Genomic DNA, 27429 nt, shown 5'->3' with positions numbered 1-27429 from the left:
AAAAGACTGAGTGGAAAGATCGACAAAACGAACTTGACCGGATGTCATGTGACGTCCGCAACGACCAAACACAACGATCAACAACGAAAAAAAAAGATGGTACAGTACTTGTCCGTGAAAGGCAAGGGTCCCGAGTTCGAGTCTCGGTCCGGCACACAGTTTTAATGAAGTTTCATCTCAGTGCACACTCCACTGCACAGTGAAAATCTCATTCTTGAGTGTTATTGCTTGCACGCTGAGGGAGGACATCAAACAGAATAACCCCTTCAAAGTCCCACGTACTGTCCCCATGGCTTTGCCGGCTGAGGGTGTGGCTTTGAACTTTTTCTTCGGAGGAGAAGTGGTGTGGCCCCACTCTATGGATTGCCGTTTTGTTCGAAGTGATGAGCCCATGTTTCATGTTCGACAAAAAATTGTCACGATCAGTCTCGTAGCGCGCAAGCAATTCCGCACATGTGGTCCTTCGTTGCTCTTTAAGGTCTTCTGTTAGGCGGCGAGGACCCAGCAGGCACACATGTTTGAAAATCCAACTGATAGACGAACGGGACAGCACAACCAACAGACACGTCCATTTGTGCAGCGAGGTGTTTGATTGTGATCCGTCGATCACCTCGAATGAGAGTATATATGAAGATAGTAACTGTTCTCGAAAGAACAGGTACCATTAATGGCCAGGCAGCTTCTGTAGAATAAATGGTAATTAATTGAAACTCTCAGCTGCCGACAGGTGTTGCTGACTTACCTTGATGGGGACAGCTGAAAATGTGTGCCCCGACCGGGACTCGAACCCGATACCTCCTGCTTACATGGCAGACGCTGTATCCATCTGAGTCACCGAGCACGTAGATGAATAGCTTGACGGCAGGGACTTATCCCCTGCTCGATCTCCGTGAGATCCACATGTAGATTGTGGACAGCTGGGAATGTGGGTCTCACGGGCATCGAGCAAGAGATAAGTCCCTGCAGTCGCGCTATTCATCTGTGTCCTCGGTGGCTCAGATGGATAGAGCGTTTGCCATGTAAGAAGGAGATAACGGGTTCGAGTTTCGGTCGGGGCACACATTTTCAGCTGTCCTCATCAAGGTATGCCAACAACACCTGTCGGTAGCTGAAGGTTTCAATTAATTATCATTTTTCGAATGAGAGTGTCCAACATTGCAGGAGTGACAGCTATGTGCGGCCGACCGCCTTGCGGGAGATCGGACAGTTCCGCGCGACTTTGTTGTCATGATGACAGACGCCTCCTCCAACGACTCACCTTGCTTTTGTTCACTGCCAGTTCTCCGTAGGCATTCTCCAAGAGCCTCTGAATATCTGCAATGCTCTGGTTTCCCGCCAAAAGAAACTCAATAACCTCTCTCTGCCTGAAAAGCACTTCTGTTACAGATGCCACTTTCAAGGCTATGTAAACGCCAGCACCTATCGGAACATAACGAAACTAAAGGGGCTGAAGTGAGAGCAGTTCACGACGTCGCCCTTTGTAATTTGTGCTGGCTTAAGAAGGCTTGCCACTTTATATTTTTGCCTGAGAGGTCATAAGAGACTGTGACCCACGGTCAGGAAAAATTTGCATTTGTAAGACATCTGACCCATAAGCAAACAAACGCAATCTGATTAACTTTGGTGAAGATTTCATAGTAACAAAGAAATTTCTCACAGGGCAGTGGAATAAATAAAGGGGGATTTAATGTAAGGCAAACCAAGACGAGACTGAAACAGTAACCCTTAGAACAGATCTGTTGTACATACTATGAATTACATACATCTTGCAGCTGTAATTCGTGCAATACAAATCTGTTTGCACCCTATATTCTGCAGAACCTAATAAACTGGAAAGATTTTCTCTAGTGTGATAGCAAAAATATCGAAGTCTCCGTTGCTTCAACGACGTGCCATGAAGTTCCACGAACTAACTTAGCTTTTAAGTTTCATAAAAAAAAAGTGCCATCGCTGCTGAAGGCAATGTATTCCCTCCCTGTTTAAAATACAGTGAAAAGTAGTTCTTTCAAGAAATTAGTTCTTAAATGAACTCATGTAAAGATTTGAATAAAGATCAGAGGAGTGAAAAGCAAGTTCTAAGAATATCTGATTATAAAAAATAAACATCTATTGTTCGGAAAACGAATAAAGAAATCTCATGTTTGAGATATAAGTGCATTCCTGTGCGGCCCATGTGACTTTACATGACCATACATATCAAAAGACAAGGAATATCGCCCCGTATTGGTACTAACGCCCATTACATTATTTAATGAATGGAAAAACAATGAGGTAATCAACTTAGAAGCCCAGATGACTGAACAGAATTTGGAGACTGATTCCTATACGTTCTAACGAAACTGTGAACTCGAACTAACAACTAATGTTGCCTGTTTTAAATGCAACTGCTAAATATATTGCGTAAATAAATCTGATGTTCCACAAGGCAGCCCTACACATATGCAGTGCAAGGAGGCCATTGTCTCATCGTAATCCTGAACGATGTCGGTTGAACATGCCCATTTCTTTGTCCCAAGGCAAGGCGTCTTCACTAAACAGAATATGTCCAGCATGTGTAACCAGACGTGCTGTTGTGTACCGTGTTTGTATGATGTAATAAGCAACTGTGAACAATATGTATATGGACATGGCATTTTTCAGAGTCGGCCGCGGTGGTCTAGCGGTTCAGGCGCTCAGTCCGGAACCGTGGGACTGCTACGGTCGCAGGTTCGAATCCTGCCTCGGGCTTGGATGTGTGTGATGTCCTTAGGTTAGTTAGGTTTAAGTAGTTCTAAGTTCTAGGGGACTGATGACCACAGATGTTAAGTCCCATAGTGCTCAGAGCCAGCCATTTTTCAGAAGGTGCTGTATGTATTTAAATATTTTACCGATGACAAAAAATGAGGTTCAGCGCAAATGAACATGTTTTATCAAAAAAAGAGTTTTTTAAGTCCTGAAGATGACTGCTAAGTCTGTTGAAACACATCGTCGTAAACAAAGAAATTCTTATGCGATCTTGACTGTTGCATGGTTTTTAACTGCTCGACACGTCCTCACAGAACCAATCGGAAGAAAAGTGTACGTGGTTTGCCCATTTACTATGCAGCAGTCACTAACCGATTCCGCCAGCCAGGCGTTTCTGTCGGCTGGCTCTCGTCAGAGTTGAGGCGAGTTGCTTAAGTCATGTCTTGCAGTTCCCGTCCAAAGATTAGACGGATAAGTGACTAAAGCTCTTTGAGACAGACAATAGCTTATCGATGCACGTAAATACATAGCATTAAAGGTGTCTAAAAGCAGTGTGTGGTATAAATCAAGTAATAAACGACGTGAACCACAACGTATCAGAATTGAAGCCCGTGCATGAGCAACTTGCATGACACGTAACTTAGTAGTTCCGTTGTGGGCTTGACGATGCCATGTCAGGCAGATAGTTTGTCACTGACTGTGTAAAGCAGCAGTTATAGATGTGTAGTGCCATGAATCTGATGTATAATATCTATTATGTTTTACAATAATGTACGAGGGTGAGTCAAACGAAAACCTTAAATTTGCAATAACAAATCGAAATTTCTCGCCGTTATCCTGTAAGTTGGTGAGCGTGCTACAAACAGCGTGCAGAATGTCCTATAGGTGACAGAATTGTGCAGATGCACACATACCGTCGCAGTACAGTATAAATATGGCCGCCCCACTTGCCACTTGCACCAGGGAAGAACAGCGTTCTTTTATTCGGTTTTTGAGTAGTGAAGGTGTGAAACCTATTGAAATTCATCGACGAATGAAGTTTCAGTATGGTGATGCATGTTTGTCACAGCAGGAAGTCTACGAATGGAGTAGGAAGTTCGCAAATGGCTTGACTTCAGCTCCTCGTCCAGGTCAGGCACAACGAGTTGTGACTCCACAGAACATTGCAGCAGTTGAACCCATAGTGAAGGAAAACCGCCGATTGACACTGAATGACATTGCAGCATGCTTACAGATTAGTCATGGGTCAGCGCACCACGTTGTGCATGATGTGCTCCAGTTTCACAAAGTTTCTGCAAGATGGGTGCCACAGCAGCTGACTCCTGAAATGAGAGAACGACGTGTTGATGCTTGTGAAGAACTTCTTCGGTGCTTTGAGCGAGAAGATGATGGCTTCCTTGCAAGAATCGTTAATGGGGACGAAACCTGGGTTCACTTCCACCAACCGGAAACGAAGAGAGCGAGCAAGGAATGGCGCCATTCCTCATCACCAAAACCAAAGAAGTTTCGAACAGAACCATCAGCAGGGAAGGTTATGCTGACTCTCTTTTGGGACGAAAAAGGCGTTATTTTGGAGCATTACATGCCTAGAGGGACCACTGTCACCAGTGCATCATACACAGATCTCCTAAAAATCATCCGCGGTCTGAAATCAAATCAAAGTGACGTGGATTGCTGTCAGCAGGTGTCCTTTTGCAACATGACAATGCAAGGCCCCACACTGCCCGTACAACAGTTGAAACAATCACAGACCTGCATTTTGAGTGTCTTCCTCATCCACCATACTCACCAGACCTTGCCCCAAGTGATTTCCATATGTTTGGACCACTCAGAGACGCAATGGGAGGAAAGAAGTTCCGTTCTGATGAAGAGATACGCCACGCGGTGCATGAGTGGTTGCGCGGACTACCAAACGAATTATTTACTAAAAGAATTTATGCACTTTGTAAGCGCTGGAGGACTTGCATTGAGCGTGGCGGAGATTATGTTGAAAAGTGATACAGCTTTGTACCACTTCTGCACAATAAATAGTATTTAAAAAATTATTTACGGTTTTCATTTGACTCTCCCTCGTATATGTGATAGACACCATTTTAAACTTCAAAGCCTGCCAGATTATGACATTCACTAGCTGATCAAAATTATCTGTATACCTGCTAATGAACATTAGTATGGGGTGTGAACAGCGTTCGCCTTTACGGCGGCTTGAACGCTTATTGGGGACAGTTGCAAAGGTATATATGAATGTCTATGGAGGAATGGCAGCTCATTCTTTCTCAAGAGCCGAAACCAGAGAAAATGTGTTCATACTCTTCCACATTTGGCGTTTTCTTAAGCACAATTTTCAGAGTATTGAAGGATGATCAGTTTTAACTGTTAAAAACCATTCAAAAGCTAGGATCGCATAAATTTTTTAAATTCAAGAAGACCGGTTTCAGCAGTCATTGCAGTCATCTTCAGATCTTTAACATCTTGTAAAAGATATTCATTTTGTGCTGAACATCACGCGCAAGGTGTCAAGTGGCTAAAACTCAGCATATTATAAACGTTTGTCATGGCTAAATATTTAAAAGCGTAAAACATTGTCCAAAAGGCCATGTCCTTATACATATTGCTCACAGATGCTTGTTACATCATACAAACACGGAACACAACAGCATACCTGAAACTTCCAGACAGATTAAAACTGTGTGCCGGACCGAGATTCGAAATCGGGACCTTTGCCTTTCGCGGGCAAGTGCTCTACCATCTGAGGCTACCCAAGAACGACTCACGACCCGTCCTCACAGGTTCATCTCTGCCAGTACCTCGTCTCCTACCTTTCAAACTTCACAGACGATCTTCTGTGCTTCTTGAAACATATTGCCTGGTCGGACGATTCTCGTTTCAAATAGTAGCGAGCGGATAGACGTGTACGGGTATGGAGAAAACTTCATCCATGTCAACAGAGGACTTTTCAAGCTGGTAAAGGGTCTGTGATGATGTGGGGCGTGTGCAGTTGGAGTGATATGGGACCCCTGATACGTTTAGATATGACTCTGATAGGTGACACGTACTCAAGCATGCTGTCTGATGATCTGCATCCATTCATGTCCATTGTGAATTTCGACAGCAATTCCAGTAGGGCAATGCGGCACCCCACAAGTGCAGAATTTCTACGGATTGGCTTCAGGAACACTCTTCTCAGTTTAAACACTTCCTCTGGCACCAAACTCCACAGACATGAACATTATTGAGCATATCTGGTATGACTTTCAACGTGATGTCCAGAAGAGATCTCCACCCGCTCGTATTCTTACGGATTTATGGACCGCCGTGCAGGATTCATAGTATCAATTCCCTCCAGCACTACTTAAGACATTGTGTGTTGTGTTTTGAACGTGGGACGTAGAAACGACGGAGTGGTTTGTCCCGCTGTAGCCCTCAGTGGTTCACAACCCCACAACAGGCCACAGCATTCCGCCTACCCCACCGCCACCCCACACCGAATGCAGGGTTATTATGCGGTTCACTGCCCAGTGGCCCTCCCGGGAACGTCTCATCTCAGATGAGTGTAACCCCAAATGTTTGTATGGTAGAGTAATTATGGCGTACAAGTAGGTGGAGACAGTGTTTGTGCAGCTATCGCGACATAGTGTAACTGAGTCGGAATAAGGGGAACCAGCCTGCATTCGCTCAAGCAGATGGAAAACCGCCTAAAAACTATCCACAGGCTGGCCGGCACACTGGACCTCGACATTAATCTGCCGGGAGGATTCTTGCTGGGGACGAGCACGCCTTCCCGCTCGGGAGGGAGCGTGTTAGACCGCGCGGCTAGCCGGGCGGGCTACTTAAGACATTAGTCGAGTCCATTCCAGGTCGTTTTGCGTCACTATTACGTGCTTGCAGTTGCCCTACATGATATTAGGCAGGTGTACCAGTTTCTTTGGGTCTTCTCTGCATACTGTCAACACAATAGTTCAAATGGCTCTGAGCACTATGGGACTCAAGTTCTGAGGTTATCAATCCCGTAGAACTACTTAAACCTAACTAAGGACCCACGCACACCCATACCCGAGGCAGGATTCGAACCTGCGACCGTAGCGGTCGCGCGGTTCCAGATTGTAGCGCCTAGAACCGCTCGGCCACTCTGGCCGGCCAACACAATACTTACAGCCTAATTTTTATGCGGGCAGGTCCAGCTCTCGTGACATCTTTCGCTCAATTCCGCGTTACAAAAGGGTGTCCGGATACTTTTGATCAGATAGTTAATTTAAGACATTTTCGCTCCTTGAATTATCTTTTTTCCGTCAGTAGCATTGCTGCATATCTTAACATAATGTGTAACATGGTCTTCCGCTAGTGGCATCTGACTGAGCATGTTGTGTGCTGTTCACAGCTGAGCCTGTTCCGCGGGTCTGCGTGGGAGTGGAGCGAGGAGCGCCAGCAGTTCTACCTGCACTCCTTCACCGTCAACCAGCCGGACCTCAACTACCGCGACGACGGAGTGGTCCTCCAGATGAAGGTAAGCACTACAGTGTCTTGTGAACGACCGACGTGTCTGAAATACAGAGCGAACTGACACTTTCGCCGGTACTAAGTGTCGATGTAGAAATTAATCCAATTGTCGTAATAAACGTTTCTGGGGTAAGATTTGTTGCAAGAGATATTAGCAAACGTAACTTATGTACGAGGGCAGCTGTCCATAAAACTTCCGTCCATACATTCTTGAATATCAGTCTTCCGTGTAGTCTCATTACCAAATAGAATTAAAACAGTAGTTAGAAGTGGTTGAATGAAGACTTTTTGTTATTATTATTTATTTAATACTGCATTTCTGTTCAGTTTCTGCCGTCTTATGGATAATGTAGGATGTAAGTTATACGACGCATAACATGAAATAAGAGACTTTATGGGATGTAATGACAAATAACTCGTGACAAAGTGAGACCATTCTCATCAGTTTCTATTTGCGAACCTGGCCCCTGGGGTTGAAACATTTTGTGACTGTACCGCTACAAGTGACTAATACACTGTAAACCGACCGAAAATCACATTTTTTGCTAAGTAAAAGCGCAAAATATTGGGGAAACCTGGCAGATTTTCCTTTAAGTTTGTGGGAAAAATGTTTACACTGTTCCTTTTACCTTAAATTCAGCTATGATCTTCAATTCCATCTTAAGTCTTTACCGTTTAAAATAGTTTGCGCCATAGAGCTATAAAACTTGCAACAGAATATCAGTAATTCCTCTCATTAATGTACTGTAGCCATCTCATGACAACAAGTAAGCATAAAATACCATCAGTTCAGTGGTTGGTAGCTGTTTCACACTTTATCTTACCATAAAGCTAAAATAATCTCAACGTGACAGATACTGACGAAATAACTACTTTATTTGTTTTCTTACGGATATAGAAAGTTACAACTAAACATAAAACAAAGTTAAGGGTGATTGACGACATAAACATGTATATAGCATTCTAGGATTTCTTTCCACTTCAAATTACAGTAAAGATTCGAGCTTACGGTGAAAATCTCCTGCCTTTTCGTCAGAAAAAATTGGGTGTCGTCATTCGTCATGCTGACAAAGATTATGTTGATGTCTGCGATGCTAGTGGCGCACTTGATGCATAAATAACTCAGCATATTTCTCTACAGCCTCTCAGCAATTTACGTATCAACTAGCACCATTAGCACTGCAGATACTGACATAATCTCTGGCAGCATGACGACAGTCATTTCTTTCTGTGAAAGAAGTTTTATTGATGGGACGTTGTGAGACGCTCTTAGCCTGCATCACCCGGCAGAGGGCCCTCCGGCGTTGGACACCCTGTCGGTAGCTGCACTACAGCCGGTATACCGTCTGCTATATCCCTCTCACCCGCACGGACAGTGCTACTTTAAGGCGGCGTCTCACAACGTACCATCTTTTCCTTTATCCAGACCTGAGTTTTTCTTTCTTGGATTGGTATCATAGGATAGGACGGCATTCTTACCCATAGTGCAAGCAACTGCCCTAGGGCGATAAACCCTGAGGAAAAATTCCAGTCCTTCACGTTTGGCAGGGGGTCGGCATCCCACCACGGTAAAGACAGGTTCTGCTACGTTTCCAAGACATAATATAACAGTCGGATGGATCAAAAGGCATCGACACTGGTTCAGATTAAGGACTCTGATATGTAGAACATGGAACGTGCAGAGGTTATCACGAAAAGTTGAGAATGTAATTAAAGAAATGGAAGTACCGAAAATAGGGATCCTCTTAATGACAGAAACGAAAGAAAACGATCTGGAGAAGAAGTAATTGGAGACTACATTCTGTTTTGGAGTGGAGTGGAAAAAGCTGAAAGACCAAGATCTGGAGTAGCAGTTCTTATAAAAATAAAATCGAAACAAGGAATAATTAACTGGAAAGAAGTGGATGAAAGGATAATCAATGTAACAATAAAAATTCGTGAAATAAAACTGAAATTAGCTGGGGTGTACAGCCCAATGAAGATGCAAATGACGAGAAAGAGGATTTTCTCGATGGCTTACAAGAAGCGGTTGACGAATGTCAAGATGGACGTGAATTGTTAATAATGAGGGACTTAAATGGACGAATTGGATAAGATTAAATGAGGACGTTGCAGGACCGTGAGGAGAGGACGCAGAAAATGATAAAGGAAGGAGGCTGATGAACTTCTGTATGGTTCAGAAGTGTGTTGTTATGAATGGCCAATTCCAGTATAAAGAAATACATATGTACACTTGGGATAATCTATCAAGGAACCTAAAATCAATTATATATTTAATAGCGCGGAGGCAGCGGATAATTAAGGTCCAAGATGTAAGGGTAAAAAGAGAGTTTAGCTCCGATCATTTTATAGTTACTTCAGAAACTGATTTTCGGATTTGGACCAAGATGAAGCAGAGCAGAAGGAGAAAGGGGAAGATCCTGGAAGTAGAACTATATAGGATTCAAAACATACGATACATCTGCTACATGAAGCAAGTGTGAAAAGTTTGTGGCAGGAAAGATTAAATCTAAGACTGAATGCAGTGGACAAAGATTGGAGTGCTAATGAGCTGTACAGTTTCCCTAAACAGACAGTCAAGGAAGCACGGGAGGAGGCTTTAGGAAGGGAAAGGGAGAGACGTGTAAGAAATGAATGGGTGACTACGGAGTTGTTAGACGTGGATGAGGAAACGAATAAACTGTATCATGTATAGTTAAGCTCTGGTACTGAAGAGGACTGGGATGGGTACAAGGTATATAAAATGATCGCTAAGAAAGTAACAACGAAGTGTAAAGAGGAGATAGGGGATGGGGGGATGATAAGGAAGATGACAATAGCTAGAAATCTCGCACCCACAATACAGCCTATATCTACTGGACACTGGAAAAAGCGCTTTGAAGAACAGCTAGTAGAAAAAGAAGAGACCACGTGATGAAAGTCTACAACGAATGCAGTACAGTAGGTAATGTAGAACCTGTACTAGAGGAAGAGGTAAAAGAGATGCTGAAAAAGGCAAGAAATGGAAAGGCAAGTGGTCCGGGAGGAGTTTTGATGGAACTGTGGAAATATGGGTACCCTCAAATGGTGAGACAGGTATAAACTGTTCAGTCAGATAGATGGTGGAGGGAGAGGAAATACGTACCAAGAGAGTTGTGTGTATCATACATATCTGCTATCTGCAAAAAAGTAGCACCCAAATAGTTATAGAGCAATTAGTGATATGGCTTCCATCAGCAGACTTTTTAGCGTTATACTGAAAGACAGGTTGGAGAATGAGATGGAAAGGTGCGAGAGGAACAGGCGGGTTTTCTAGTGGACGATCTTGTGTGGATTGTACTTTCAGCTATGGATCATACTTTCAGCCTTAAACAAGTAAGTGAGAAGGTGTATTCTAAGGGTTAAGAAACACATCTAATATTTTTGGATCTAGAAAGAGCGTACGATTCCGTATCCATCAACGAACTATGGGAAGAGATGGAGTATATAGATGTAGAAGCACAAGAGACATACCTAATTCAAAGTATATGCCACCAATCTTACCCAGCAATTAAAGTAGAGAGAAAGTTAAGCGAGACATTCCAAAGGTCGAAAGGACTTAGACAGGGCAGCAATATGTCAGCGATCCTGTTTAAATTACATAAGCAGTATGTATTGGAACTATGGAATCAGTCATGTGGAGGTATGTGGTTTCCTTTCCAGCATTTTACTATCTACTCATTATTATTTGCTGATGATCAGGTACAGATTGCACTAAGGCGAAGGATGTAAAATTTATGATCAAGAAGTTGATGGAAGCATTCGAACGAGTCGGGCTTAGAATAAATACACTCCTGGAAATTGAAATAAGAACACCGTGAATTCATGGTCCCAGGAAGGGGAAACTTTATTGACACATTCCTGGGGTCAGATACATCACATGATCACACTGACAGAACCACAGGCACATAGACACAGGCAACAGAGCATGCACAATGTCGGCACTAGTACAGTGTATATCCACCTTTCGCAGCAATGCAGGCTGCTATTCTCCCATGGAGACGATCGTAGAGATGCTGGATGTAGTCCTGTGGAACGGCTTGCCATGCTATTTCCACCTGGCGCCTCAGTTGGACCAGCGTTCGTGCTGGACGTGCAGACCGCGTGAGACGACGCTTCATCCAGTCCCAAACATGCTCAATGGGGGACAGATCCGGAAATCTTGCTGGCCAGGGTAGTTGACTTACACCTTCTAGAGCACGTTGGGTGGCATTGGATACATGCGGACGTGCATTGTCCTGTTGGAACAGCAAGTTCCCTTGCCGGTCTAGGAATGGTAGAACGATGGGTTCGATGACGGTTTGGATGTACCGTGCACTATTCAGTGTCCCCTCGACGATCACCAGTAGTGTACGGCCAGTGTAGGAGATCGCTCCCCACACCAAGATGCCGGGTGTTGGCCCTGTGTGCCTCGGTCGTATGCAGTCCTGATTGTGGCGCTCACCTGCACGGCGCCAAACACGCATACGACCATCATTGGCACCAAGGCAGAAGCGACTCTCATCGCTGAAGACGACACGTCTCCATTCGTCCCTCCATTCACGCCTGTCGCGACACCACTGGAGGCGGGCTGCACGATGTTGGGGCGTGAGCGGAAGACGACCTAACGGTATGCGGGACCGTAGCCCAGCTTCATGGAGACGGTTGCGAATGGTACTCGCCGATACCCCAGGAGCAACAGTGTCCCTAATTTGCTGGGAAGTGGCGGTGCGGTCCCCTACGGCACTGCGTAGGATCCTACGGTCTTGGCGTGCATCCGTGCGTCGCTGCGGTCCGGTCCCAGGTCGACGGGCACGTGCACCTTCCGCCGACCACTGGCGACAACATCGATGTACTGTGGAGACCTCACGCCCCACGTGTTGAGCAATTCGGCGGTACGTCCACCCGGCCTCCCGCATGCCCACTATACGCCCTCGCTCAAAGTCCGTCAACTGCACATACGGTTCACGTCCACGCTGTCGCGGCATGCTACCAGTGTTAAAGACTGCGATGGATCTCCGTATGCCACGGCAAACTGGCTGACACTGACGGCGGCGGTGCACAAATGCTGCGCAGCTAGCGCCGTTCGACGGCCAACACCGCGGTTCCTGGTGTGTCCGCTGTGCCGTGCGTGTGATCATTGCTTGTACAGCCCTCTCGCAGTGTCCGGAGCAAGTATGGTGGGTCTGACACACCGGTGTCAATGTGTTCTTTTTTCCATTTCCAGGAGTGTATAAGCAAAGCAGAATATCTAGTTGTGGGAGGAGATGGAGGGGATATAACAGTGTCGCAAGGAACTCTTAAAGCTGTAAAGTAGTTTAAATACTTAGGATCGATGTGATGAGCGTTTGGCGTCATTGGCCGGGAGGTCCCTTACGGGGCAGGTCCGGCCGCCTTGGCGCAGGTCTTATTACATTCGACGCCACATTGGGCGACCTGCGCGACGGATGGGGATGAAATGATGATGAAGACGACACAACACCCAGTCCCTGAGAGGAGAAAATCCCCGACCCAGCCGGGAATCGAACCCGGGCCCCTTAGGACGGCAGTCCGTCACACTGACCATTCAGTTATCGGGGCGGACCTTAGGATCGATTATCCATTCCTCGGGAACCTGTGAAGCGGGTGTGGATCACAGGATTCAGCAGGCAAGAGGACCAATGAAAATGCTATATGGAGTTCTGTGGAGCCGGAAAAAAAACCAGAAAAGAGGATTCTGAAAACGGTAGTGGAAACTATACTAACATACTGTGCAGGAGGATGGACCATGGGGCAGTGACAGAGAAGCAGAGTACAGGCAGTAGAGATGGATGGAACAAGGAAGGCAGACAGGATATCCAGGACAGAGCGGAGAAGAAATGAGGAAATTAAGAAAGATAAAGCATGTGGAACGACCAGTGGTGCAAAGAACTGAGAATGGAGCTCTTCAGTGGCATGACCACGTACGCCGAATGGGGCAAGGACGATGCCCAAAAGGAATCCTGGAATGGTCGCCACCAGGAAGGAGGAAGCGTGGACTGCTAAACCTAACATGGAGAGAGGGGGTAATTGGAATGATGCGGAAGAGAGATCTTGAAAGAGTGAGACTGCCATGATGGTGAGAGCCGGCGAATTGGAATACAGGATAACTTCTGAAGAGTGGGGAAGCCCTTAAAAATAAGTGAGAATTTCTATTATCAGTGGACTTGGCAAAAATATGGACAATATCTCATACAAGTGTACTGTCGCAACGAACTTCGTTCCCATAAGAACACAATGTACGATTCCAAAGTGTAAGGAAGAATATTTCTTACTATGTTGACAGTGAGAGATAAAAGTGACATGGAATGGTGAGAGATACGAGCTCTACAGTTCGTAACGAGGGATATGTTTCTCGTTCCACTAACATATGGCAACCAACTGTATTCATCCAACGTGTACTGTGAGTCACATTTCTAGAGTAAGGATGTGCATAATAATGATAGTAATAGTAGCAGTAGTAGTAGTAGTAGTAGTGGCAACAGTGTTCAGTCTCTGATCATTCGTCCATTTACATAAAATGTCTAACAGGGAACAAAACATATTTTAAATCTAAGCCAAAATCGTTACTCCTAGAGCACTTGTATTTTATACGAGAATTTTTATTTAAAACTAGCAGCACTTACGGAACATAAGTCAAAAAAACATTTACTTTTGATTCACTGGTAGCATGAATAATGTCAAAGCGTAATATGTTCTTTTTACTACATTTGAGGAATTTGGGTGTTTAGTAATTAACCAGCCTGCATGTATCGATACACAAACTCAGATACACACACACACACACACACACACACACACACACACACACACACAGACGTTCAACTTAAAACGTAAAACTGACCTTATTAGAATTTACTATCTCGTAATTCAGGAATACGTTGTTAAGCATTATTTCGGAGACTAGCCTACCAAACGGTAATCCAGCTCTTCTTTTTTATCTTATGCACTATGAGCGAAAATTTTTACAGCCAGATAAATTTTCTTTAACGTTTTATGAGCATAGTGTATTAAATTTCATATTAATAGCGTATTGCTCTATATTCCAAATTAATTACTTTCAAACACAACGTGAAGCGCTGATGGACACACACACAAACACAAACACACGTGAACACAATGATTAAAAATCAGTCTAAATAAAACTCTACACCGTAGCTGTGAGGTCAGCGTGAATAACTGCCTTTTGGAGGATCCGGGTTCAGTTCCCATTACTGCCAGGTATGTTTCCTTGGTGGCAGGACCGTAACGGGTTGCACTCAGCCTCGTGATGCCAATTTAGAAATTACGTGACAGCTCTACAAAGTCGACAACGGCGGGGAGAGCCGTGTGCTGACCCCATGTCCTCCATACTGCATCCGAATGAGGCCACATGTTACAGGATGACAGGGTGGCCGTTCTAACAAGTTGCGCGTCTTCAGTTAAATTAAAAGTAAAATGATCCGATTACGACAAGAAACATCACAAATCGCTATACAGAAGTTTCTATAAATATGATAACTATACTGGGCGATCAGACACAATCTCTAAGGCTTGTAACGATGTCTCAGGTAAGAAAAAAATTCGATATGTTGCGCCGTTTTCGAGTTAATTAGCGTTGAAGTTAGCCAATCAGTTCGTCGAGCACAAATTCAAGCGGCCCACCAGAGATGGCGTGGCCAAACGTTTTGTTTTAGGGCACATTTTGTAGGTCACACGCGCCCATGTCAAAATTGTAGAACACGAAGACAAAGAGAGGCGTTAAAAACGACTGCACGTCAATCCCAATCGACAGAAGAGAAGACAGCTGAAAACAGGGATGTAGAGAAAGCTCTGTAAAATACGTCATAGCGAAACGGAGGTCCAGAACTAAAAATTAAATGGCTTTCGCCATATTGCTACGACGGATAAAAAGTAAAACGCGGTCGACAGCCCGCGTGTCGTTCGCTAAAACGGCGGTAACTCAGACGGCAAACACAAGGCCACTCCCGGCGGAGCTTCGCGTGGGTGTGTATGTTGTTCTTAGTATAAGTTAGTTTAACTTAGTTGAAGTAGTGTGTAAGCCTAGGGACCGATGTCCTATGCAGTTTTGTCCCACAGGAATTCACACAATTTTAACCTTTTTTGGCAAACACAAACGAGAACGTAAGCGGTTAAAAGAAGTGCATTCCATCAGGAAATGGCGGACCGTCAAAAGTTGAGTTCAAAGTGCACAAAGTGGTAGGAAGCACCACCTAAGAAATGGCTATGGCTAAAAAGACAGTGCGCAATACGCATCCTAGTTAAAATGATCTCCTCGTGGGGAAAGAGAAGAGAGGAATTCGTCGAAGCCGCTGGGGAAGACATAACTGTACATGGGACGGTATTAAGAATCGAACCCGAGCCAAAGGCTGAGGAGACCCGTACGTTTTAATCTACGTTAGAGAACAAGTGGCCTTAACTGTATGTGGTGGGCCACTTGAAATTGCGTGCACCACGGCCTGATTGGCTATTTTTAACGCCAATTAATTAGGAAATGACGGAACTAATTCGATTTTTTCTCAACAATTATTTCGTTGCACAACTATCCCGCAAAATCCTTACAAGGTTTCCAGACTCTTTACGACCGTCCTGCATGTAAGATTCTTCCGTATTATAGTGGAACAGGAATGAAACTTCAAAATACGTTACTGGCCATTAAAATTGCTACACCACGAAGATGACTTACTACAGACGCGAAATTTAACCGACAGGAAGAAGATGCTGTGATATGCAAATGATTAGCTTTTCAGAGCATTCACACAAGGTTGGCACCGGTGGCGACACCTACAACGTGCTGACATGAGGAAAGTTTCCAACCGATTTCTCATACACAAACAGCAGCTGACCGGCGTTGCCTGGTGAAATGTTGTTGCGATGCCTCGTATAAGGAGGAGAAATGCGCACCATCACGTTTCCGACTTTGATAAAGGTCGGATTGTAGCCTATCGCGATTGCGGTTTATCGTATCGCGATATTGCTGCTCGCGTTGGTCGAGATCCAATGACTGTTAGCAGAATATGGAATCGCTGGGCTCAGGAGGGTAATACGGAACGCCGTGCTGGATCCAAACGGCCTCGTATCACTAGCAGTCGAGATGACAGGCATCTTATCCGCATGGCTGTAACGGATCGTGCAGCCACGTCTCGATACCTGAGTCAACAGCTGGGGACGTTTGGGAGACAACAACCATCTACACGAACATCTCGACGACGTTTGCAGCAGCATGGACTATCAGCTCGGAGACCGTGGCTGCGGTTACCCTTGACGCTCCATCACAGACAGGAGCGCCTACCATGGTGTACTCAACGACGAACCTTGGTGCACGAATGGCAAAACGTCATTTTTTCGGATGAATCCAGGTTCTGTTTGCAGCATCGTGATGGTCCCATCCGTGTTTGGCGACATCGCGGTGAATGCACATTGGAAGCGTGTATTCGTCATAGCCATACTGACGTATCACCCGGAGTGATGGACTGGGGTGCCATTGGTTACACGTCTCGGCCACCTCTTGTTCGCACTGACGGCACTTTGAACAATGGACGTTACATTTCAGATGTGTTACGACCCGTGGCTCTACCCTTCATTCGATCCCTGCGAAACCCTACATTTCAGCAGGATAATGCACGGCCGCATGTTGCAAGTCCTGTACGGGCCTTTCTGGATACAGGAAATCTTCGACTGCTGCCCTGGTCAGCTCTTTCTCCAGATCTCTCATCATCTGAAAACGTCTGGTCAATGGTGGCCGAGCAACTGGCTCGTCACAATACGCCAGTCACTACTCTTGATGAACTATGGTATCGTGTTGAAGCTACAGCTGTACCTGTACACGCCATCCAAGCTGTGTCTGACTCAATGCCCAGGCGTATCAACGCCGTTATTACAGCCAGAGGTGGTTGTTCTGGATACTGATTTCTCAGGATCTATGCACCCAAATTGCATGAAAATGTAATCACATGTCAGTTCTAGTATAGTATATTTGTCCAATGAATACCCAATTGTCATCTGCGTTTCTTCTTGGTGTAGCAATTTTAATGGCCAGTAGTGTAAATAAATGGTAATGTGATGAACCGTTTTGTGGTAGGACGTGCTGCGCTTCTGGCTGGACAAGAAGGTGGACGGTTTCCGCGTGGACGCCGTGTCCCAGATGTACGAGGCGGAGGGCTTCCCAGACGAGCTGCCGTCCGGTCTCACCAACGACACGGAGGCCAACAACTACCTGCAGCACGTGCAGACGCAGAACCGCCCCGAGACCTACGAGATGATCAAGCAGTGGAGGGCCATCTTGGACGAGTACCAAGCCGCCGACGGCAAAGCCAAGTACGTGCCGGTACACGTCATATCTGCATCTGTTAATGTCGACAAGTGTTGGGTCATGTTTTTACGTATAAGACTTATCAAGAACTTACCTTAATACTTCACTTTCGGATAAGCTGCCCAGCTGTGATCTCTCAGGTTTTCGTGCTGTGACTGATTAATCGTGTGCTTTCGGGTATTCAGATTGGTAACCCATCACTGTCCAGGGCGTGCCCAGACAGGTCATCGGCCTATAATATCATTGAATGAAGTAGAATTGTCTTCAGTAGTGGTCCCCACTTCGAAACGAGCCCCGATGACCCTCTAAGACGTCTCTGGAGACGCTCCGGACAGCGATGAATGTCGCCCAGAGTGCGGTCCTAGAACCAAGAGTGATGATCGGGGATGCCATTTCTTTCCATAACAGGACTCCTTAGGCTGTCCATCGCATTCCAAATATTTGCATGTTTTGTCTTTCATTTCATGTACTTCGTCACTTGTTGTTGTTGTTGTTGTGGTCTTCAGTCCTGAGACTGGTTTGATGCAGCACTCCATGCTACTCTATCCTGTGCAAGTTGCTTCATCTCCCATTACGTACTGCAGCCTACATCCTCCTGAATCAGCTTAGTGTATTCATCCCTTGGTCTCCCTCTACGATTTTTACCCTCCACGGTGCCCTCCAATACTAAATTGGTGATCCCTTGATGCCTCAGAACATGTCCTACCAACCGATCCCTTCTTCTTGTCAAGTTGTGCCACAAATTTCTCTTCTCTCCAATTCTATTCAATACCTTCTCATTAGTTACGTGATCTACCCATCTAATCTTCAGCATTCTTCTGTAGCACCACATTTCGAAAGCTTCTATTCTCTTCTTGTCCAAACTATTTATCGTCCACGTTTAACTTCCATACATGGCTACACTCCATACAAATACTTTCAGAAACGACTTCCTGACACTTAAATCTATACTCGATGTTAACAAATTTCTCTTCTACAGAAACGCTTTCCTTGCCATTGCCAGTCTACGTTTTATATCCTCTCTACTTCGACCATCATCAATTATTTTGCTCCCCAAATAGCAAAATTCCTTTACTACTTTAAGTGTCTCATTTCCTAATCTAATACCCTCAGCATCATCCGATTTAATTCGACTGCATTCCATTATCTTCGTTTTCTTTTGTTGATGTTCATCTTATATCCTCCTTTCAGGCCACTGTCCATTCCGTTCAACTACTCTTCCAAGCCCTTTGCTGTCTCTGACAGAATTACGATGTCATCGGCGAACCTTAAAGTTTTTATTTCTTCTCCATGTATTTTAATTCCTACTCCGAATTTTTCTTTTGCTTCCTTTACTGCTTGCTCAATATACATATTGAATAACATGGGGGATAGGCTACATCCCTGTCTCACTCCCTTCCCAACCACTGTTTCCCTTTCATGTCCCTCGACTCTTATAACTGCCCTCTGGTTTTTGTACAAATTGTAAATAGCCTTTCGCTCCCTGTATTTTACCCCTGACACCTTCAGAATTTGAAAGAGAGTAGTCCAGTCACTTAGGCCATATATTTCTGAAAGGTGCGGTACTTTCGGAAAATTTTACTGCGATGTAATCCTGGTTTTGTGGAACATATATTGCTGTAGAAAACAGTTTCGTTCTACGGTGTTTTACCTTCCTGTTACTAAAAACAGAACAATCGTTACTGTTACTCTTTTCATTACAGTAAATGAAGTGTGACTGCTCTGATATTCTCTCCTCGCCATCGATATTAGATGGTATTCTCCTCTTTCTTCCCTTTGTGTTTCGTACATTTCCAACCAGAGCTTTCAGAACTGGCACACGGTACCTCTGGTGGCTCATCTCGGATCTCTGGCTGGAAGTAGCGCCCAGATTGTTCAGGATGAAGCTATTGACTAATGATATCTCCAACAGCCAGAAAAAACGTCCATCGTCACAACTGTTTTGATTTCCAGATGAAGGTGTAGAAAGCACAATACTGGTCGGATATATCCTCTCCACCAATGTTTTTATTACTGTAAAAAGTGACTTTAGGCTTTAGGAATTGCTTCTCTCTGTTGTTTTTGGCCCTTATTGTCATCGGCATAGTTTTATTGTTCTCCCAAGTAATTAGTATGACAAGACTGCGTTGGTTTTCCACGCCAATGCCATTACTTTATCACGTTTCCTTTGGACAGCAACTTCACGCTGTTTCAGTTCCAATTTTTCCTTCGTCAATTCAACTGGTAATCCTCTCCTGTTATGCTGAATTGTACCAGTTATGCAACAGCCTACAGAGTGCATTCCATAAGTAATGCGACCAATTTTTTTCTGACGCAACGGTACACCACAGCGTGTTGTAACCAGCTGGGCTAAGTGAAGGGGGTTGTTGGCTTCAGAACGCTCTTTGTCTCATTCGGCTGCGAGCTTCCGGAGAGTCAGGAAGTGCATTTCCGTCGACCCAGTTTTGAGTTTATGTAACACGGCACAATGGATCATTCTGTAGAGCAACGGTACGCTATCAAATTTTGCGTTTAACTAGGGAAGTCCGCCACAGTAACGCTTCCATTACCTCAGCATGCCTTTGGGACTGATTGCTTGTCCAAATCACAAGTTTTCCTATGGAACAAGTCGTTCATGGAGGGCCGAGAAGAGATCACCAACGAACCTCGCAGTGGACGGCCATCAACCGCACCACTCTACATCTACATTTATACTCCGCAAGCCACCCAACGGTGCGTGGCGGAGGGCACTTTACGTGCCACTGTCATTACCTCCCATTTCTGTTCCAGTCGCTTATGGTTCGCGGGACGAACGACTGTCTGAAAGCCTCCGTGCGCGCTCGAATCTCTGTAATTTTACATTCGTGATCTCCTCGGGAGGTATAAGTAGGGGGAAGCAATATATTCGATACCTCATCCTGAAATGCACCCTCTCTAAATCTGGACAGCAAGCTACACCGCGATGCAGAGCGCCTCTCTTGCAAGTCTGCCACTTGAGCTTGCTAAACATCTCCGTAACGCTATCACGCTTACCAAATAACCCTGTGACGAAACGCGACGCTCTTATTTGCGTCTTCTCTATCTCCTCTGTCAACCCGACCTGGTACGGATCCCACACTGATGAGCAATACTCAAGTATAGGTCGAACGAGTGTTTTGCAAGCCACCTCCTTTGTTGATGGACGAAAATGTGACGTTTGTGCGCGATGGTTTGAACTCTGGCAGACGGCTGAGCCTTCAATTAATGTCAGAAACAACCGTTTTCCGCATTGTGCCCGATGATTTGAACATGAGAAAGATGTGTGCCAAACTCGTCCCAAAAGTGTTGACCGACGATCACAAGCACATGCGAGTGCTTCGGCGCCGAGAAATGTTGGAAATGTGTGAAAATCATCCTCATTTTTTAAACTCAGTTATCACTGGTGATGAGTTGTGGATTTTTGTGTACGACCCTGAAACAAAAAGGCAGAGATCAGAGTTGCACACACCATCGTCGCTCCGTCCCAAGAAGGTACGCATGAGCAAGTCCAGGATCAAAACCATGCTCATTGTCTTCTTTGAAGTCAGAGGAATTGTCCACCACGAATTCGTACCTACCGGGACTAAAGTGAACTCAGCTTTCTACTTGGAAGTGCTCAAAAGACTGAAAAGGAGGGTCTCGTGCTACCGAAGCGATATCAAGGACACGTAGAAAGTTCACCACAACAACGCGCCGAGTCACAGCGCCTTCATTGTCAACGACTTCCTGGCCAGAACCAAGACCCATTTGGTTCCCGAGCCTCCCTCAGTTCTGATCTGGCTCCCGCTGACTTTTTTTGTTTCCTCGGTTAAAAGGAGTTATGAAAGGAAAACATTGGGACACGATTAAAAGCATGCAGGTGCATGTACATCAGATCTAAAGGAAATTCCGGAAAAGACATTCCAGGATGCCTTCCAGGCATGGAAACACCGCCTCCAGAAGTGTATCGACGCGAGAGGGTGCTATTTTGAAAATTTTTGATTATTTGTACGAATATATTCAACAAATGATTTTTTATGAATTTGGTCGCATTACTTATGGAACGCACCTTGTATGTCCAGCAGCTGCCTAGTAAGATCACAACCAACGTATCATCTGTTCTCATAGAGATGGTAACCACTGGCATTAGCAGTAGCATTTGTACGTTTGTCACACAAATGCATAACTATCCTACTTGTAAATGTGGTCAATGGCCTTGGCAATGCCTGTGTAGCAGTCGCACCAAAGTATGGTTTAACTCCTGCATCATGCGCTCTTCAGCAGTCAGCTAAAACGTATACCTTCAAGCTCCATTCCGTTAGCTTGTTCGGACTGCAGCACTTGAAAATGACACGCCCCTTCAACCCAACAGCCCTCTCATCAGTGCTTCTGTGCCTTCCTAGAATATAAAATCCTCTGAATTTGTTGTCAAGTTTCTGCACTGTGCTTTTCATTGTATACCTCCTTGTGACAGTTCCAGCTGCAGATCGTCTTGCAATTGGTCCAGCATGGAACATCCAAAAAAATCTGAAAAATTCTTTCCCGATTGAATACATCTTTATAAAATGAACACTTTTGTGTCCATTCTTCAGCGGAGTGATTCTGAACTTCGGGCTTAGGATTTATGCCCATATTCAGAATTACGCCTAAGAACATTTTTATTACATTGAAAATAGACTCATACCAATCTTTACACACCGATCTGTGCTTCAGTGGCTGATTTGTTTATTTGAACCTTAGCATACTCGTTTGTATTTTTTGTTATCTCATTTATCAGTTCATGCGTAAAAAATAACATACAGAATCCATTACCTGATTAGGACGCTGTAGAGAGGGTTTGAATCCATTTACAACAACGAAATTGGTTTTTACAAAGTCCTATTAATTTCCGTATTTTCGGCATCTGTCAGAAGCAGGCTGGTCGTCAATGTCACTACTTCTATTATACTCTACGTGTTCATCTTTATCAATTTCTGTATTCTCACCGTAGCTGTCACTGTTTTGTGAACTATAATTACTGTTGTCATCGCTAAAATCGTTAATATCCCTCACTCTTCCACCCAATAAGCCCAATATTGCTTTAGGATTATTAACTAAATTCGCCAATTTTGGTTAATATGGTTGCAAACACCGCCTTCGGAGTGAAATATATAGAAACGTGAAAAACAAACATTAACGGTATGCGTTTGATAGATGCGTTTCTTCGTATTACATCGCTTGCCGAAAGATGTCAGAACACTTCAATACAGGAAATACGCCCTGAGAGCCGTGACATATGAGTTCTAGAGAACTCAAGTTTGTATCGGGCGACGCCCGACATGCGAGTCTATATTTACGCGGTAGGGGCTCTCCCGTCGCTCGAGGGCTAAGAGTATTTTTCAAGCTATAGATGTATTTCGAATTACCATTTTCACCTTCACAGCGCTCGTAGATTCTTTATTCGTATTACACCACAAGCCGTGGTTTCTAGATAGATCAATGTTCACAGCGCACAAGAAGGCGTAAGCAACATCGTTGAGACAGTAACACAAAAACTGGGACTGCAGCCTGTTGTGGATTGGCAGGAGCCAACCGACGGAGTTTGGAGGAAGCCGAAAGGCACGCGTTTTAGCTCACGCAGGCTGGCGTGAGGTCTGGAACAGGACAAGGAAGTTAGACTAGAAAAAAAGGATGTAGCTGGTGGAATACTTAACTTTAATCCATTAATGTTGAACGTAGCTCTTGTGTGTACATTCTTTACAATATCAATAGCAACTGATAACGGCGCCTTGCTAGGTCGTAGAAAATGACGTAGCTGAAGGCTATGCTAACTACGGTCTCGGCAAATGAGAGCGTATTTTGTCAGTGAACCATCGCTAGCAAAGTCGGCTGTACAACTGGGGCGAGTGCTAGGAAGTCTCTGTAGACCTGCCGTGTGGCGGCGCTCGGTCTGCAATCTCTGATAGTGGCGACACGCGGGTCCGACGTATACTAACGGACCGCGGCCGATTTAAAGGCTACCACCTAGCAAGTGTGGTGCCTGGCGGTGACACCACACAGCCGAAAATCTGGGCAGTATAAAATAAAAAATGTGCGGAACAAAGGAAAAATGGTTGTTTTCCTGGATAATAATCACATTGTTTTACCAGAAATTCAGCCAAGTCAGTTAAAAAGAAGAAGTAGGTTCTTTACAGTTCCACACTTCCATAAACGAAGAAGTAGGTTCTTCACAATTCCATACTTTCTAAATAATGTTTCCTAATGTGCTGAAAAATAGAGCCCAGAGTCTGTGCTACTGTCTCAGAGAGGTAGGATGTAGCATTATGTAACTGGTGGTCGTGCTGTGCTACTGTCTCAGAGGGGTGGGATGTCCGCCCCCGGTTGCTGAGTGGTAGCCGGACGGTAGCTCAGCGTGTTTGGTCAAAGAGTCGGTGGCACTCTGTAATAAAAAAAAAATTGAGTAAAGAAATCAACGATCAACTTGAACGGATGTCATGTGACGTCCGCCCAGACCAAACGCAACGAACAATATCGAACAAAGTGAAAAAAACAAAAAAAAAGTGGTCAGCGCGCCATAATGTCAATCCTAAGAGCCCGAGTTCGATTCCGGGCTGGGTCGGAGATTTTCTCCTCTCAGAGACTGGGTGTTGTGTTGTCCTAATCATCATCATCTCATCCCCATCGACTCGCAAGTCGCCAAAGTGGCGTCAAATCGAAAGACTTGCACCCGGGGAACGGTCTACCCGACGGGAGGTCACAGTCACACGATATTTACATTTTTTTAGGCTCTGAGCACTATGGGACTCAACTGCTGAGGTCATTAGTCCCCTAGAACTTAGAACTAGTTAAACCTAACTAACCTAAGGACATCACAAACATCCATGCCCGAGGCAGGATTCGAACCTGCGACCGTAGCGGTCTTGCGGTTCCAAACTGCAGCGCCTTTAACCGCACGGCCACTTCGGCCGGCCCATTTTTTTAGGATGTAGCATTATGTAACTGGTGGTCGTGTGTGCCAGGGCGATGATGCTGGAGGTGTACGATGACCCGGAGATCGTGATGCCGTACTACGGCACGCCAGAAGAGCCGGGCGCGCAGTTCCCCTTCAACTTCTACTTCATCAGCCAGCTCAACGCCCAGAGCAACGCCTCCGACGTCAACAGGGCCGTCCACCTGTGGATGGACAACATGCCCGAGGGCAACTGGCCCAACTGGGTGGTAAGCCATCTCTCTTTTCCTATAAATGAACATTACAACGTGTCAGATCAAAGTAAGTCCTACAATTTTTGTTTTATGTACTCCAGTCCGTCACCAATATAATTTCATCTTAAGGCAGTTTGGTGCAATTATCTACATTGCACAAAGCCTCCAACAAAAGTCGAACGACAGGAAACAGTAGCCGCAGGTGAGAACGGAATGAGACGCGGCTTTAGCGCACCCCAGATGTCATTCAATCTGCACACTGAGCGAGTTGTGAAAGAAACTAAGGAAGAATTTGGAAAGGGAATTAAAGTTCATCGAGAGACAAAATAAAAACTCTGAGATTTGCCGATGACATTTTAATTCTGTCATCGACAGTAGAAGATTTGGGAGAGCAGTTTAATGGAATTGAGAGTGTCAGGTGGAACAAGGGAACAAGGGTAATGAAACGTACTTGGATTAAATCAAGTGATGCTGAGGGAATTAAATTATGAAATGAAACACCAAAAGAAATAAGTTTTGTCATTTGGGCAGTAGAAGAACTGATGAAAGCCGAAGTAGTGGGGATGTAAAATGCAGACTGGTAACAGCATGAAAAGGATTTATGGAAAAGAGTAACTTATTAACATCTAATATAATTAATTCAAGTGTTAGGAAGTCTTTTGTGGAGGCAGCCAATATGAATTTTCTCTTCAACAACTTCAGCTCTGCTGTACACTTTTGTTTTTCGTAACGAATACGTTTCGGACTAATACCTGTTTTCAATAGCTGTAATGGACGGAAAATAGGTCCACCGTACACTTTCTTTTTTCCTGACAAATATGATTCCGTCTTATACCTATTATAAACAGTTTTCATGGCTGGAAAATACAAGGCACTATTTCTTAAGTGATTATCTTTTTAAAACGGGCCATTGTTGTGCTGCAGTTGATGATTAGCATATGCGCTCTGAGTACGTGCTCCTGTTCTCTAGTCACATTCGCCATCATGGGAGCATTCCCTCGGGTTTAAAATATCCCAGAAGATTCGAAATTTGCCGAATGTGAAATACACAATGATTCGTTTTCTGTGTGCGAAGGACGTGAAAGGAGTCGAAATTCGTTGGCACATTACCGAAACCTTCGAAGAAAATACCACGTGAGATTTAATGGTAACAAAGTGAGTTAGCACATTTACAGACAGCGGTACTAATGTTCATAATAAACTGGGAAGTGCGCAAACATCTGCCGTCACTCAAGACTGATGCAGGAAGCACATAAAACCCTTAAAGTGTTTCCTTAAGCTTCAAGAAAAATTCTTTGTGATATTTTTATAGAAGGCATGAACTGCATGAAGCTGTGGTCACACTAGGTACTAAAAGTGCTGTCTGAGGTGCACAAAACCAGTCGTGCAGCCAGTGTTGATACAGTAATGAAGGTGACGAACTTTGAAGCAGCATTGTCGCTGGAGAAGGAAAATGGGTGACTCATGTTATACAAGAACCGAAATCGCAAGCCATGGAATGGAGATATTTTATACTACAAATGAAATAGAGGTTCAGGCAACCAATTTCAACTTGAAAAATCATGTTTACTGTGTCTTGGGATAGCCAGATGGCACTGTTTTTGGATTTTTTGCCCCAGGCAGTGTCTGATACACTGTCAAATCTACTTCGAGTAATCCAAAACATAGTGTGACTAGCTCAATAAAGGGATATTTTTGCTTCATGATTCCACCTGTCCACGAGGGGTCAACGAACGTAAGTCCTCATCACTTTATACAACTGGAAATAGGTTGGACACTCTCTGTACAGCTCTGATCTAGTGCCCAGTGTTTACCACTTGGTTTCTGCGTCTGAAAAAAAAAAACGAACAAGAGGAAAAAAAAATATTTAGGTGGTCAACACAGGAATAAGACAACGATGCCAAAACTGTTCTTCAACGGTGGTTGGAAAATCAGGAAACAGAACTATGTAGGAATAGAATTTAAATGTCGGTTCCACGTTATGATAAATTCCTTATATTTGGTGGTACTTTGTTGAACAGTAAATTAAGTTACATTTTTTAATCTAACAATAAAATTATCTTAAAATGTACTCGCGTTAGTGCAGTATAAATATAGCACTTAAAAAAGCCTCGTAAAAATTCAGGAGCTCCATTACTTTAACGACATTATTTCGTAATAACATCCATGTAGTAATCTCAAAATGAAGAGTAGTAATGTGACGATCCATTTTCATAGATACATATGCAGAGTGGTTTTGTTAAATGGTGACAAACTGTAAATAAGTATACGTAAAAGGATAAGAAGCACGTAAGGTCATGTAGAAATTTCGCCGGAAATACGTGCAAAGGGAGGTACACCCACTTGAAAGTGGAGATAAAAGGTGTTGAACACTGTAGAATGTGACGCCAGTATCAGAACCAGAGTAGTAGGGAAGTGTTTCACCAATATCAAGTAAGCCAGACGACCGTATGGAAGATTTTCCACTACAACTGCGTCTTTCTGTATCAGTTACAATGCGTGCAGGCCTTGTTGCCTCTGCAGCGACGGTTTCATCACTGGTTTTTCGCACAGGTCACTACGGTGCTGTGATTTCTGTCACCAACCCTATACATAGACGAGGCTACCATTACGAGGGGCACTATCGCCAACATTCAGAACACTCACCTGTGAGTAACAGATAATCCCCATGATATGGCGGCAGTTAGGCATCAGTACTGGTTCAGCCTCAATGCGTGGCCGAC

At 44.5% G+C, this 27429-nt stretch overlaps 1 protein-coding gene across 1 annotated transcript in view; it reads left to right on the top strand.

Moving 5' to 3' along the window:
• LOC124622679 (maltase 2-like) overlaps positions 1–27429 on the top strand; it is a 106973-nt gene that overhangs the window by 52407 nt on the left and 27137 nt on the right. The window contains exons 4-6 of the mRNA XM_047148472.1: positions 7103–7228; positions 17318–17553; positions 24523–24721. Of these exons, the coding sequence (XP_047004428.1) occupies positions 7103–7228; positions 17318–17553; positions 24523–24721 (561 nt within the window). The remainder of the gene's footprint in view (positions 1–7102; positions 7229–17317; positions 17554–24522; positions 24722–27429) is intronic.

The sequence above is a fragment of the Schistocerca americana genome, chromosome 1 (assembly GCF_021461395.2).
Source record: "Schistocerca americana isolate TAMUIC-IGC-003095 chromosome 1, iqSchAmer2.1, whole genome shotgun sequence".
In the NCBI taxonomy this organism is placed as follows: Eukaryota; Metazoa; Arthropoda; class Insecta; order Orthoptera; family Acrididae; genus Schistocerca; species Schistocerca americana.
The sequence above is the reverse complement of the archived record's forward strand: the minus strand, read 5'-3'. Positions and strand labels throughout refer to the sequence as shown.